The following is a 14223-nucleotide window of genomic DNA, read 5'->3' as shown; positions in this document are numbered from 1 at the left end:
TATTTCTGTTAGCACTGAGCTGCTTGTTAAACCACATCCAATACATTGTTCCCTGAGGCAAAACCCTGAGCTGCCATACTGTACTATACTGCAGCTGGGTAGGCTGGGCACTTTTAATGGCAACTTTGTGTGGAAATGGGCTTTAGGTGGTACTGTAACTATCTGGATAGATCACACAGACAGGGATAGTATGGATGGATCACTGTCACTGTTGTATTCACAGGCAGGGAGGGAGCGCGTACGCTGCAGCTGGCAACAGCACTGGTACCTCTTCAAGAATGGGAGAATTTGGGGCTGGGCTTTTTCAGTGCAATACGAGCTATTACTACTACAGTGATTATTTATGTTACTACTATTACTACTAAAATAATACCACAATGAGTATTTATGTTAATACTATTACTACTACAGTGATACCACAATGATAATTTATGTTAATACTATTACTACTACAATAATACCACAATTAGTATTTTTGTTACTGCTATTACTACTAGTGATACCACAATGATAATTTATGTTAACACTATTACTACTACAATAATACCACAATTAGTATTTATGTTACTGCTATTACTACTACAATAATACCACAATGAGTATTTATGTTGCTACTATTACTACTAGTGACACTACAATGAGTATTTATGTTACTACTACAGTGATACCACAATGAGCATTTATGTTAATACTATTACTACTACAATAATACCACAATTCGTATTTTTGTTAATACTATTACTACTACAATAATACCACAATTCGTATTTATGTTAATACTATTACTACTACAATAATACCACAATTATTATTTATATTAATACTATTACTACTACAGTAATACTACAATGAGTATTTATGCTACTGCTATTGCTACTACAATAATACCACAATGAGTATTTATGTTGCTACTATTACTACTACAGTGATAGCACAATTTATGTTACTGCTATTACTACCAGTGATTCTACTATTTCTAAAATGATTATTTCTGTTAGCACTACTAATAATACAACCACTACCACACAGTAACTATGACTACCTTTACCTGACACTACTACCCAAGCTTCAGTCCACTACCACACAGTAACTATGACTACCTGTACCTGACACTACTACCCAAGCTTCAGTCCACTACCACACAGTAACTATGACTACCTTTACCTGACACTACTACCCAAGCTTCAGTCCACTACCACACAGTAACTATGACTACCTTTACCTGACACTACTACCCAAGCTTCAGTCCACTACCACACAGTAACTATGACTACCTTTACCTGACACTACTACCCAAGCTTCAGTCCACTACCACACAGTAACTATGACTACCTTTACCTGACACTACTACCCAAGCTTCAGTCCACTACCACACAGTAACTATGACTACCTTTACCTGACACTAGTCAGCAGCACTACCAGAACAGCAGCTCCACATCCAGCTGTACATACAACCGTACGGATGGAGACCTGTGTACGCCCCTGTGTGATGCCTACGTTGTAGTTGTGTGTGTGACTCACAGCGTGTGTGTGGCTTATAGAGTGTGTGACTAAGATTGTGTGGGTGTTACGTTGTGAGAGTGTGAGTGGGTGTGTTCTACGGTGTAAGCGTGTGGGCGTGTGTATTACGGCGAGAGAGTGTGACTAAGGGTGTGTGTGTGTGTGTGTGTGTGTGTGTGTGTGTGTGTGTGTGTGTGTGTGTGTGTGTGTGTGTGTGAGAGACTTACAATGTGGGTGTGTGTGCAGCACCTGCTCCAGGTCACCCAGCATGGTGAGGATCACCTCCTTGTCCAGCTGAGCCGTGCCCTCGCGGGCGCCCCCCTCCGCCTCCTCCTCCGCCCAGTACCCCCTCTCCCTGCCACCCTGGACCCCGACCCTGGTGCCCGCCGCTGATGCCACCTCGTCGTCCGAACGCCCACTGCTGCCCTCTTCATCCGTACCCTCCTCCCTGGGCTTCCCCAGCTGCCCACGTAGCGTCTCCCGAGGTGGTTGCTGTTGCCCGCCCAGCGATGCCCGCCCGACCGCCGTGCACCTCCATGGCACAGGGATGAGGGAGTGCTCCGACTGGGAGAGAACTTTGGTCAGGGAGAGGGACAGGGAGCGCGCCCTGGTGCCCCTCGCACCCCTGCCATCCCTGGCTGGCTCCTTCCTGGGGCTGCCCCCACGCGCTGGGGATGATGACAAGGATGAAGAGGATTTGGAAGGCGTGGGCGGGTCATCTAGCTCGAAGGAGTACACCCGCTGCTCGCCCTCGCTCAGCAGGGTCAGGTTGGTCAAGGAGCGCTGCTTGCGGAGGTTCAGGTTGTCTGGGAGGGGCTGGGGGGGTCTGCGAGGGGGGCTTCCACCCTGGTACACGGAGAACTCGGCGCCTCTCTTCATCTTCACCTCCTTTCTCTCATTCACTCTCTCTCTGTTCGTCAGTGGGTCTGTGCTGGTCCACCTGTTTGGCTCTGTTCCCGTTCACATTCTGGAAGTGGTGGCTGGTGAGCTGGAGGAGGGGAGAGGAGAAGATGGTGGCGAGAGAGGTGAAGACTCCTCTATCTGTGGGGGGGGGGGCTTAGGTGGCCCCGTGTCCAGCGCTCACTGAGGGTCCAGGCTTCATCCAGATGGAGGGAATGAGGGATGGAGGGATGGAGAGCATGTTGCAGACGCCTGGATGAAAACCCCCCCCCTCACGCACAGCAGAGTCCAGAGGCATCCTCCAGACATTGCATTCCCATGGTCACCCAGCTAATAACTGGTGCCACAGACACACACCAACACAAAAAAACAGACACTGCTTTACCTCCCACCTCCTCCTCTTCTCTCTCTCTCCTCCACCTCAAAACAGCAAGAAGCGGTGAGGGGTGTGGATGAATGCGATTTTACATCTCTCTCTTTCTCACGCAATCTCTCTCCTCCGCTCTATTCTACTCTCTCTCTGCTTCTCTCTCTCTGCTTCTCCCTCTCTTCTTCTCCCTCTCTGCTTCTCCCTCTCTTTATCTTTCTCTATTAAGAGTAGAGGGGAGCATTTCATTCCTCTCTCCCTCTCTGCTCTCCTGTTAATTACCAGCTCAGCAGAGCCTTTGCTTCTCTCCCTCTCTCCTCTCCTCACACCAGAGAATGGAGCCAGCACTCAATCTCTCCGCTCTGTTCATTTTAGCATTCAGCCTGCAATTCTATCCTTCCTCTCCCTCTGCCGCTCTCTCTCTTACTCTCTGCCTCATCTGTTTCTCCCTCCTCTCGCTCTCTCTCTCTCTCTCCCTTTCTCTTGTCTCGCTGGTTTCCCTTTCCTCTGCTGCAGTAGTGGCAGCCTCTGCTGTGGCTACTGCCGACCATCAAAGCACGTGTCTTCAGTCTCCACGTCTGCCCACTTCAGTTCAGGAAATGCCTCACCACAAGTCGCAGGGTACTTGGGGAGCATGTGTGTGAGTGAAAGAGAGTCAAAGGATGAAAATGCATGTTCAACACTGCTGCCTCCCCCTCTTCTCCTCCTCCTCCTCTTCTCCTCCCCCTCTTCTCCTCCCCATCTTCTCCTCCTCTTCTCCTCCTCCTCCTCTTCCTCTTCTCCTCCCCCTCTTCTCCTCCCCCTCTCCTCCTCCTCTTCCCCTCCCCCTCTCCTCCTCCCCCTCTCCCCCCTTCTCCTCCTCCTCCTCCTCCCCCTCTTCTCCTCCCCCTCTTCTCCTCCTCTTCTCCTCCTCCTCCTCTTCCTCTTCTCCTCCCCCTCTTCTCCTCCCCCTCTCCTCCTCCTCTTCCCCTCCCCCTCTCCTCCTCCCCCTCTCCCCCCTTCTCCTTCCCTTCTCCTCCTCTTCTCCCTCTTCTCCTCCCCCTCTCCTCCTCCTCTTCCCTTTCTCCTCCTCCCCTTAGCCCTCTTCTCCTCCCTCTTCTCCTCCCCCTCTTCTCTTCTTCTCCTCCCCTTCTCCCACTTCTCCTCCCCCTCTTCTCCTCCCCTTCTCCCCCCTCTCCCTCTGCTTTCCCTGATAAAAACCAGAGTGACTGGGAGTTGTTTGGACAGCACACCTGCGAGTTGCGGCTCCCTGATAGCCGTGCTGCGCTGATGCACAGGCTAATTAAACGTTATAGGGTTAATGAGGTAAAGAGTAAAGCCCCGGCTCTCCTCTAGCCTCGACAAGACTGCAGACTGTCTGTCAACAGCTTCAACACTTCCTCTAGTATTAATAACCCCAACAGTACAGACACACACACCATAGACAAACAACAGCCTCCATGTGACCACACATGCTATAAGCTCGTGATGCAGAGAAACTCATGGTAGCAGTTGCCCTGAGCAACCATATCCAAGGTGACATTAACTGCCATGGACAGAGATGGTATTTACAGTTGTAGGATCTTAATTTGACCTGTTTCTCCCCAGACATTTTTGTAGGGGTTGATACATTTTTAGTTAGGGCAAATCAAGTCTGACATTTTAAAATGTGTGCCAAGAGTGTGCAAAGCTGTCATCAAGGCAAAAGGTGGCTACTTTGAAGAATCTCAAATATATAATATATTTTGATTTGTTTAACACTTTTTTGGGTTACTACATGATTCCATATGGTTTATCTCATACTTTTGATGTCTTCACTATTATTCGAAATAAAGAAAAACCCTGGAATGAGTAGGTGTGTCCAAACGTTTGACTGGTACTGTATGCCTACCTCTACATTGATCTTCTGTGAAATGACTGTAAGTTGCTCTGTCCGTTAAACCACCAAAATGTAAATTCAAATGTAAACTCAGGGCTGCAGGAAATTTTGCCCGAAGATGATGAACCATAAGTAGCTTTTTGAAAGACTTCCTTCACTATAGAGGCTACCGCAGACTCACACTCCAACCAAGGAGCAGTTCAGGAGTCCAAACTGAGAAAAAAAAAACAAGGGTACAGATCTAGGATCTGCTTTCCCTCCCCGAATCCTAACCTTATGAATATTGAGGGAAAAAACAAAACTGACCCAAGATCAGTGTCTGGGGGCAACACAATCGTCCTGATACAGAAGTGAACCACCATGGCTCCTCAGATTATCATCTACATACGTTCATAAAAAGACCCCAAAAAACAGCAAAATCAGACTTTCTGAGTAGAACGCAACTGCAAACATTTTCATAAATGAACAAATCAAAGCAGAAAGTTCAATGGAGTCTCGCTGACCGCGGCGCTCATTGTGCCGTGACCACAGTGTGTATATTACAGGTTTGGTGATGTAAAAACACAACATTCCAGACATTTTACTTCGGGTGTGGCTTTGTAAAGGCATACATTTAGTGGACTAAAGTAGAGCTATGTAGGGACCGTTCCCTTTGTAGACGACGATTTGGGGAGTCATTTGTTTTGTGACAAAACAATCTTTTGTTATCCCATACCCAAATGACAAACCAGCTTATAGTAGAGCAAGGCCTAAGACACGCAGTATGTTAAGTTAACATGCAGACCCACTAGGCAGGAATACACAGCAATATCTATTTTCTATGTCACAATAGATGTACTATGATTTGGCAGATACCTGACCTGCAACACCAAAGCTACGTAATAACACGTCATCATTTCCAAGGGACATTATCCACATTACATTTCCATCGCATTGAAATTCTATCGGTCTCTGTGTAAATGCCAACCTGAGCTGCAGCCCAGCCCACCACCCAGACAATACAGATTCTAGCTATCGCTGTCTCCTGCAGCCTCTGGCCACTGTCTATCCGGATGAGCCGCCACATCCCCACAGCTAGAACAAGACGCCGGGCGCCGGGGCATAACCGAAGGCAACCGAGTAAACAAAGGGCCACAGATGCCTCCAGTGTCCGCCAGTCGTTCCTGACCTTTTCCCTTCGCTGTGTGAGGCGGGGATCAAGGGACTCCCCGTGCTACCTCAAACACAAACATGCACACACACACATTCACCGGAAAGTACACACACATACAATATACTGTAACACACACACACACACACACGTGTCAGCGAGTGTTGCCTACCTGAGATTTCTTCCAGGCACTGCTTGGCAGTCTTGCTGTAGACCAGGTCTCCCTTGGTGGGGCTGAGGCAGTGGTCTGTGGGGGCCACCGTGGTACAGTCGTTCTCGGAGTACGTCCTGGGAGAAACAAACAAAGCCATGGTTATTCAGGAGACACATTGCATAGAGCGTTTGTTTTCATGTGGTAAAAAACCCAACGGGAGCTGGACTGAAATACTTCTATTTGTGCTTTTTCGTATTTTCAACAGACGAAGATGAATATCTCAGGAGGATCTCTTGGATGAAGTGAGGTTTTGTGGGTGAAGGGAAGTTTGTCTCTATCTGTGTGTACATGTGTGTGTGTGCATACATGAACCTGCCTATGTGGAGTCAAAATCCACATACTGGCTTGCATTCCCTGTCTCCCTATAGCCTATGGGCCCTGGTCAAAAGTAGTGCACTAAAAAGGGAATAGGGTGCCATTTGGTAGGCAGCCTATGTTTGTTCCCTTGCCTTGGGCAGAGATGTGAGAAACCCAGCCAGACGTCCTGACGGCTGCTAGATAACTCTCCCTCACCGGCACACCCACAATAAAGCCTTTCCCCAGCCACCTGCACCGCCACAGATAAACTGGCATCCACAGAATGCTGCATCAGCCAATGAGTTGAGCACTGTGAAACCTCGGTTTCTAACATCCGCCCTACAAACTACTTCTACATACATAGAATTTCACAGAGAGAGACATTCAGAAATATGGCAGCAATTTGACAGCCTGCAAAAAATGTAGGAATGGATAAATGAATTGTTTACTGGGGGAGGGTATATATTCTGACAACTCAGTTAAGGAATGTATGTTATAAAGATGTACAACAAGGATCTCAAATCAGTCTAAAAATACCCTGAGAAATGTACTGAGAACAAAACAAAGCACAGCACAACCAATCATAACTGAGAATCTCAGGTTGAATCAGGTCAGAGAGAGGACGCACATACAGTGTTAACGTCACACAGCAGTGCCCTACAATCACCTCCCTGGCTGCTGTCAAAGGCGGAGGCAGGGGGACTGTAATCAACGAAACACAAACTGCAGCTAACTGCTGCTGCCTCTGCTCTTCTCAGCCTATGCCCCGGCTGCTCTGCTGTGGCACAGGAGAGGGAAGAAACCTAATTGGCCCTGAAATGATGGTAAATTGCGGCGCAGCGGGAGGCCCTAAGTGCGAGGCCGCTGACAGTTCCTCCTCTGTCAGGCAGGTCGGCGGGGGCACACCTCCCTCCGGAAGGGAGTGAGAGAAACAGAGGAAAGGGGGAGGGAGGGAGACATGGGATACTATAGCCAGGATTGGACAAGCGAAGGGGAGAGGTAGGCAGGAGTGTGAGTGATCAGGTAGAACTGAGCATGTCAACCTGTTGGCTGCTGAGCCACAGAAGACAACGTGCTTTTCATTTTGGTTGATTGCATCCTGGTTAAGTAGCTGAGCCGCTCATGATTAGGACCTGATGAATACAAAGTAGGAGAGAGATATGAAGAGAATCCCTTTTTAATGGCATGACATTACAGTGTATTTTGTGCGTTGCTTGTCTCCCATTTAATGCAGATGGAGAACAGGTTGGAGAACAACAGCTGTCACCTGCATCTGCCTATGAATGGTAATCAGGGATGCCTGTTAATGGGCAAGACGGCGAGGTGCATTGGACGGATTAAGATGAATTCCCAATGGTGAGTCAGCGAGCAGCAGAGTACATTGTGTGCCAAGGTTGAACCCTTTTTGGAAATTATAGAGAAAGAGAAGAGAGGGAAAAGTTCCTCGGAATCCGATTATGGCTCGTTAATAGGATCTCCCCCCCACTCCCCCCACTGTTGTTAGCACGCCCGCCATCATGCACAGGCTCTGTCTCTGACATCACAAAGTCACCATCCAGCGGCCCCCATCCAGTCGACAGATTGAAAGGTGGGAAATGAGCTTTGATGGGTGGCGTCCGTCTGGAATCAAGGCTTCCAACTCTCACTCTAATAATAGGGGTTATTTGGGGCGCCATGGGATGCAGAGATTCAATTGGTTGTACACACATCAAGATGGAGTGTGACTGGACGGGCCAGCCCTCATGTGTCTGTGTGTGACTGTAGGGTTATCAAACGAGCCTTGGCACCACATGCAGTCCCGTGGGCACAATGACAGAAGGCGGGATGCGGATAAAGGAGTGGAAGTATGGAGGGATGGATGAGGGCCTCTTTTCTCTGTCTCCCCATGAAACCTGTTCTAGATGGATCATGATGAGAGATCAGTCAAGACGCAGTCTGCGTCCCAAATAGCTCCCTATTTCCTATGTAGTGCACTACCTTAGAGCAGAGACCTGTGGGCCATGGTCAAAAACAGGCCTCTGGTCAAAAGTAATGCACAAGACAGGGATGCCATTGGGATCAGATGCATTTGATAAGACAAGTAAGGTTAAAAGAAAGGCTGGAAATTCATCTTGGAGTATAACTGTCACTTTAGCAGAGGACATTTTAAACAAACATGCCCAATAATTCCCCCTCAATTCCACTAACAACGAGTTTCTAAACTGTCCAAATAAATCCTTTTTTTGTATTGTTCACAACAAAGTTGAACTCCTTCGCAGAAATCAAGTGGCAAACAAGAGACATTTGCTGCATATAAAAACCCAAATGATGGACGGTTCAGACACAAGTTCAGCTGTACTATGTCAGGTGGAACAGAGGGCCTTGGGGTAATGCTGCAGGCAAAGACATCAGGACATGGAGGTAGTGAGGTTAGTTTGGACTGTCATTCTATAACAACCTGCTGAGGTTAGTTTGGGCTGTCATTCTATAACAACCTGCTGAGGTTAGTTTGGGCTGTCATTCTAACAACCTGCTGAGGTTAGTTTGGGCTGTCATTCTATAACAACCTGCTGAGGTTAGTTTGGGCTGTCATTCTAACAACCTGCTGAGGTTAGTTTGGGCTGTCATTCTATAACAACCTGCTGAGGTTAGTTTGGGCTGTCATTCTAACAACCTGCTGAGGTTAGTTTGGGCTGTCATTCTAACAACCTGCTGAGGTTAGTTTGGGCTGTCATTCTATAACAACCTGCTGAGGTTAGGTTGGGCTGTCATTCTAACAACCTGCTGAGGTTAGTTTGGACTGTCATTCTAACAACCTTCTGAGGTTAGTTTGGGCTGTCATTCTATAACAACCTGCTGAGGTTAGTTTGGGCTGTCATTCTATAACAACCTGCTGAGGTTAGTTTGGACTGTCATTCTAACAACCTGCTGAGGTTAGTTTGGACTGTCATTCTAACAACCTGCTGAGGTTAGTTTGGGCTGTCATTCTATAACAACCTGCTGAGGTTAGTTTGGGCTGTCATTCTATAACAACCTGCTGAGGTTAGTTTGGGCTGTCATTCTAACAACCTGCTGAGGTTAGTTTGGACTGTCATTCTAACAACCTGCTGAGGTTAGTTTGGGCTGTCATTCTAACAACCTGCTGAGGTTAGTTTGGGCTGTCATTCTATAACAACCTGCTGAGGTTAGTTTGGACTGTCATTGTATAACAACCTGCTGAGGTTAGTTTGGACGGTCATTCTATAACAACCTGCTGAGGTTAGTTTGGACTGTCAATCTAACAACCTGCTGAGGTTAGTTTGGGCTGTCATTCTAACAACCTGCTGAGGTTAGTTTGGGCTGTCATTCTAACAACCTGCTGAGGTTAGTTTGGACTGTCATTCTATAACAACCTGCTGAGGTTAGTTTGGACTGTCATTCTATAACAACCTGCTGAGGTTAGTTTGGGCTGTCATTCTAACAACCTGCTGAGGTTAGTTTGGGCTGTCATTCTATAACAACCTGCTGAGGTTAGTTTGGACTGTCATTCTAACAACCTGCTGAGGTTAGTTTGGGCTGTCATTCTATAACAACCTGCTGAGGTTAGTTTGGGCTGTCATTCTAACAACCTGCTGAGGTTAGTTTGGACTGTCATTCTAACAACCTGCTGAGGTTAGTTTGGGCTGTCATTCTATAACAACCTGCTGAGGTTAGTTTGGACTGTCATTCTAACAACCTGCTGAGGTTAGTTTGGACTGTCATTCTAATAACCTGCTGAGGTTAGTTTGGACTGTCATTCTATAACAACCTGCTGAGGTTAGTTTGGGCTGTCATTCTATAACAACCTGCTGAGGTTAGTTTGGACTCTCATTCTATAACAACCTGCTGAGGTTAGTTTGGGCTGTCATTCTATAACAACCTGCTGAGGTTAGTTTGGACTCTCATTCTATAACAACCTGCTGAGGTTAGTAAGGGCTGTCATTCTATAACAACCTGCTGAGGTTAGTTTGGACTGTCATTCTATAACAACCTGCTGAGGTTAGTTTGGGCTGTCATTCTAACAACCTGCTGAGGTTAGTTTGGGCTGTCATTCTATAACAACCTGCTGAGGTTAGTTTGGACTGTCATTCTATAACAACCTGCTGAGGTTAGTTTGGGCTGTCATTCTATAACAACCTGCTGAGGTTAGTTTGGACTGTCATTCTAACAACCTGCTGAGGTTAGTTTGGGCTGTCATTCTATAACAACCTGCTGAGGTTAGTTTGGACTGTCATTCTAACAACCTGCTGAGGTTAGTTTGGGCTGTCATTCTATAACAACCTGCTGAGGTTAGTTTGGACTGTCATTCTAACAACCTGCTGAGGTTAGTTTGGGCTGTCATTCTAACAACCTGCTGAGGTTAGTTTGGGCTGTCATTCTAACAACCTGCTGAGGTTAGTTTGGACTGTCATTCTAACAACCTGCTGAGGTTAGTTTGGGCTGTCATTCCAACAACCTGCTGAGGTTAGTTTGGACTGTCATTCTAACAACCTGCTGAGGTTAGTTTGGGCTGTCATTCTAACAACCTGCTGAGGTTAGTTTGGGCTGTCATTCTATAACAACCTGCTGAGGTTAGTTTGGGCTGTCATTCTAATAACCTGCTGAGGTTAGTTTGGGCTGTCATTCTATAACAACCTGCTGAGGTTAGTTTGGGCTGTCATTCTAACAACCTGCTGAGGTGAAGGCAGTGCACCAGAGCTGAGGGGAAGGCTGAGGGGAAGGCAGTGCACCAGAGCTGAGGGGAAGGCTGAGGGGAAGGCTGTGCACCAGAGATGAGGGGAAGGCAGTGCACCAGAGCTGAGGGGAAGGCTGAGGGGAAGGCAGTGCACCAGAGCTGAGGGAAGGCAGTGCACCAGAGCTGAGGGGAAGGCTGAGGGGAAGGCTGTGCACCAGAGATGAGGGGAAGGCAGTGCACCAGAGCTGAGGGGAAGGCTGAGGGGAAGGCAGTGCACCAGAGCTGAGGGGAAGGCTGTGCACCAGAGCTGAGGGGAAGGCTGCGCACCAGAGCTGAGGGGAAGGCTGCGCACCAGAGCTGAGGGGAATGCTGCGCACCAGAGCTGAGGGGAAGGCAGTGCACCAGAGCTGAGGGGAAGGCAGTGCACCAGAGCTGAGGGGAAGGCAGTGCACCAGAGCTGAGGGGAAGGCTGCGCACCAGAGCTGAGGGGAAGGCTGCGCACCAGAGCTGAGGGGAAGGCTGTGCACCAGAGCTGAGGGGAAGGCTGCGCACCAGAGCTGAGGGGAAGGCTGCGCACCAGAGCTGAGGGGAAGGCTGCGCACCAGAGCTGAGGGGAAGGCTGCGCACCAGAGCTGAGGGGAAGGCTGCGCACCAGAGCTGAGGGGAAGGCTGCGCACCAGAGCTCATTTGGGTAATTGTGATTTGATTGTGTATTTTTCTTTGTATTTTATGTGAACATCCTACAAAGCCCTCTATAGAAGTCCAAGTCTATTAACAGCCTTAAAGACAAAGGCTGTCAGATGAGGATTCTTGGCTTGATGGGATTACTCCCCCAGGATACTAGTGGTATGGTGTAACTAGCTAATAGAAAAACTCTTCATAGCTTATGAACACACCAATCATTAGAGAGACCTTCGCCTGACCACCGCACCCTACCCCAGCCCCATCGTCACACAAAACAATCACATGCACGTAGACACACAGAGACAGACACAGAGACAGAGACACACACATGCAGACACACACACAGACACACACACAGACACACACACAGACACACACACAGACACACACACACAGGCAGCCACAGACACAGACACACACACAGACACAGACACACATGCACACCTGCACATACACAGACAGTCTCACCTATACATGAAGGGGGCGACGGTGGCTGTGTTGGGGTGGTTGTGCTGCTGCTGCTGGGGGAGCTGCACCGCTCCGTTCCCCCCCATGGCCCCTGGGGGCTGGGACAGGGCAGAGGTGCTGGTGGAAGACACCATGTTGCTCCGCCGGCCCTCCAGGCCCCCCAGGGAGCGCTGCTGCATGTAGTAGCCCCCCTGGCCCCCTTTAACCACCTTGGCCTTGTCCCCTTCCCTGCCCCCTCCACTACCACCCTGGGTGGCCTGGGCCTGGGTCTGGGCTTGACCGCCGGCCGGCTTCCCCGTCGCCGAGGGGGCCTTGAGCCCAGGCTTGGGGATTCCACTGGAGGCAGGGGGGATGGCGCTGTCCTTCTTGCCCGCTGCAGGCTTGCCTCCCTTGGGGATGAGGCTGGCGATCTTAGAGGTCTTCTTGGATGGATCCACCATGGGTTCCCGTTGTTCCTCTTTGGGAGGGGTGCTGGCCTTACCTCCTTTGCTCCTGCTCTTATCCTCCTTGTCTTTGGGCTGGGGCAGGGACTTATTGCTGCCGCCGCTGGAGGGCGATGGGCCCTTCACACAGCCCTTGTTGGCTGCTGCCAGGGAGGGGGGCGAGGCAGTCTTGGCCAGCTGCTTGGTGCTGTTGCTGCTACACATTGACGACGTTGGCTCCGTTATGCTTAGCCCTTCCTCGCCGTACTCTGACATGTCATCCTCCTCCTGCAAGGCCATCTCGGCCACCGACGGCGAAGTCCGCGAGGCTGAGCGAGGGTTGATCATCCGGAACTTGTCCAGCATGGATCTCTGGGAGGCGCCACCGCCAGCGACAGAGCCCGACTTGGGTGCCTCGGTCATGGGGGGCCGTAGGCGGTCGGAGGCGGGGGGTGGGGTGGGTGAGTGAGAGGGCGAGGTGGAGACTGACAGCATGGAGGAGGTGGCACTGTGCTTCATGTTCATGGACTTGCTCCGCCAGGACTTGCTGGCGGTGGGGGAGGGGATGGCAGAGGCCAGCTGCTGCCCGCTGAGGCTGGTGGGCACGGGGGCACCTCCGTTCATGCTGCCAGGCAGAGGGATGCTCTTCGCCGATTCTGCAAGGGAGACAGATAAACAGACACACCACAGTTACATCAACAGTCTCAGGAACACAACTGGATCAATACATACACATGTGGTCTCATATACTGAGAGAACAATTTGGATTGAAAATGAAATGGCAGGTACTTTCTATGTAGAGCCAAATATTCACCATCATTGAGTCATCTGCAGCAGGGGTGTCAAACTCATTCCATGGAGGGCCTACTGGCTGCAGTTTTACCTTTTGTCCTTTCATTGAATCCCTAGACCACCAGGTGAGGGGAGTTCCTTACTAATTAGTGACCTTAATTCATCAATCAAATAGAAAGGAGGAGGGAAAAGCCGCAGACACTCGGCCCTCCGTGAAATGAGTCTGACACCTGTGATCTACAGCCTCTGGCACTTTGACAGAAGAACCATCATTGCAGTAAAAACGCTCTCAAAAGTAGCACGCTATGATATAAAAGCACACAGGTTCTTCCCCAATGACAGGTATGACTAGAGTAGTCCATCACATGGGAGCTTTCCATTGGCTTCACGCTGGTGTCTCAAAGATGTTGTTGAACCCAGCCCAGGATCCACTACACTGGCACATGTACACTTCTATTACATGATCACAAGCAGAGAGAAAGAGAGGTAGAGAAGGAGAGAGAGAGGTAGAGAAGGAGAGAGGGGGAGAGAAGGAGAGAGAGAGGTAGCGTGAAGGAGAGAGAGGGGGAGAGAAAGTGAGAAGGAGAGAGAGGGGGAGAGAAGGAGAGAGGGAGAGAGAAGGAGAGAGAAGGAGAGAGAAGGAGAGAGAAGGAGAGAAGGAGAGAGAGGGGGAGAGAAGGAGAGAAGGAGAGAGAGGGAGAGAAGGAGAGAGAGAGAGAGAGAGAGAGAGAGAGAGAGAGAGAGAGGTAGAGAGAGGGGGAGAGAAGGAGAGAGAGGGAGAAAAAGGGAGAGAGAAGGAGAGAGAGGGAGAGAGAAGGAGAGAGAGGGGGAGCGAAGGAGAGAGAGGGAGAGAGAGGGGGAGAGAGGGAGAGAGAGGGAGAGAGGGAGAGAGAGGGAGA

The 14223-nt window shown here is 49.5% G+C and overlaps 1 protein-coding gene across 15 annotated transcripts in view; it reads right to left on the bottom strand.

The window, feature by feature from the left end:
- Positions 1-14223, bottom strand: part of LOC106576581 (neuron navigator 3) — a 416631-nt gene that overhangs the window by 85246 nt on the left and 317162 nt on the right. For 14 of the 15 annotated variants that reach the window (XM_045700121.1, XM_045700110.1, XM_045700113.1 and 11 more), the window contains 2 exons: positions 12111-13188; positions 5948-6063 (listed from right to left, as the gene is read on the bottom strand). In XM_045700121.1, coding sequence (XP_045556077.1) covers positions 5948-6063; positions 12111-13188 — 1194 coding nt within the window. Of the gene's footprint in view, positions 1-1727; positions 3437-5947; positions 6064-12110; positions 13189-14223 lie in introns of those variants that run through there. The other variant, XM_045700124.1, reaches the window with a different exon arrangement.

This window comes from Salmo salar, chromosome ssa17 (genome assembly GCF_905237065.1).
Source record: "Salmo salar chromosome ssa17, Ssal_v3.1, whole genome shotgun sequence".
Classification (NCBI taxonomy): domain Eukaryota; kingdom Metazoa; phylum Chordata; class Actinopteri; order Salmoniformes; family Salmonidae; genus Salmo; species Salmo salar.
Note: the sequence above shows the minus strand (reverse complement) of the source record. Positions and strands in the feature narration are given on the sequence as shown.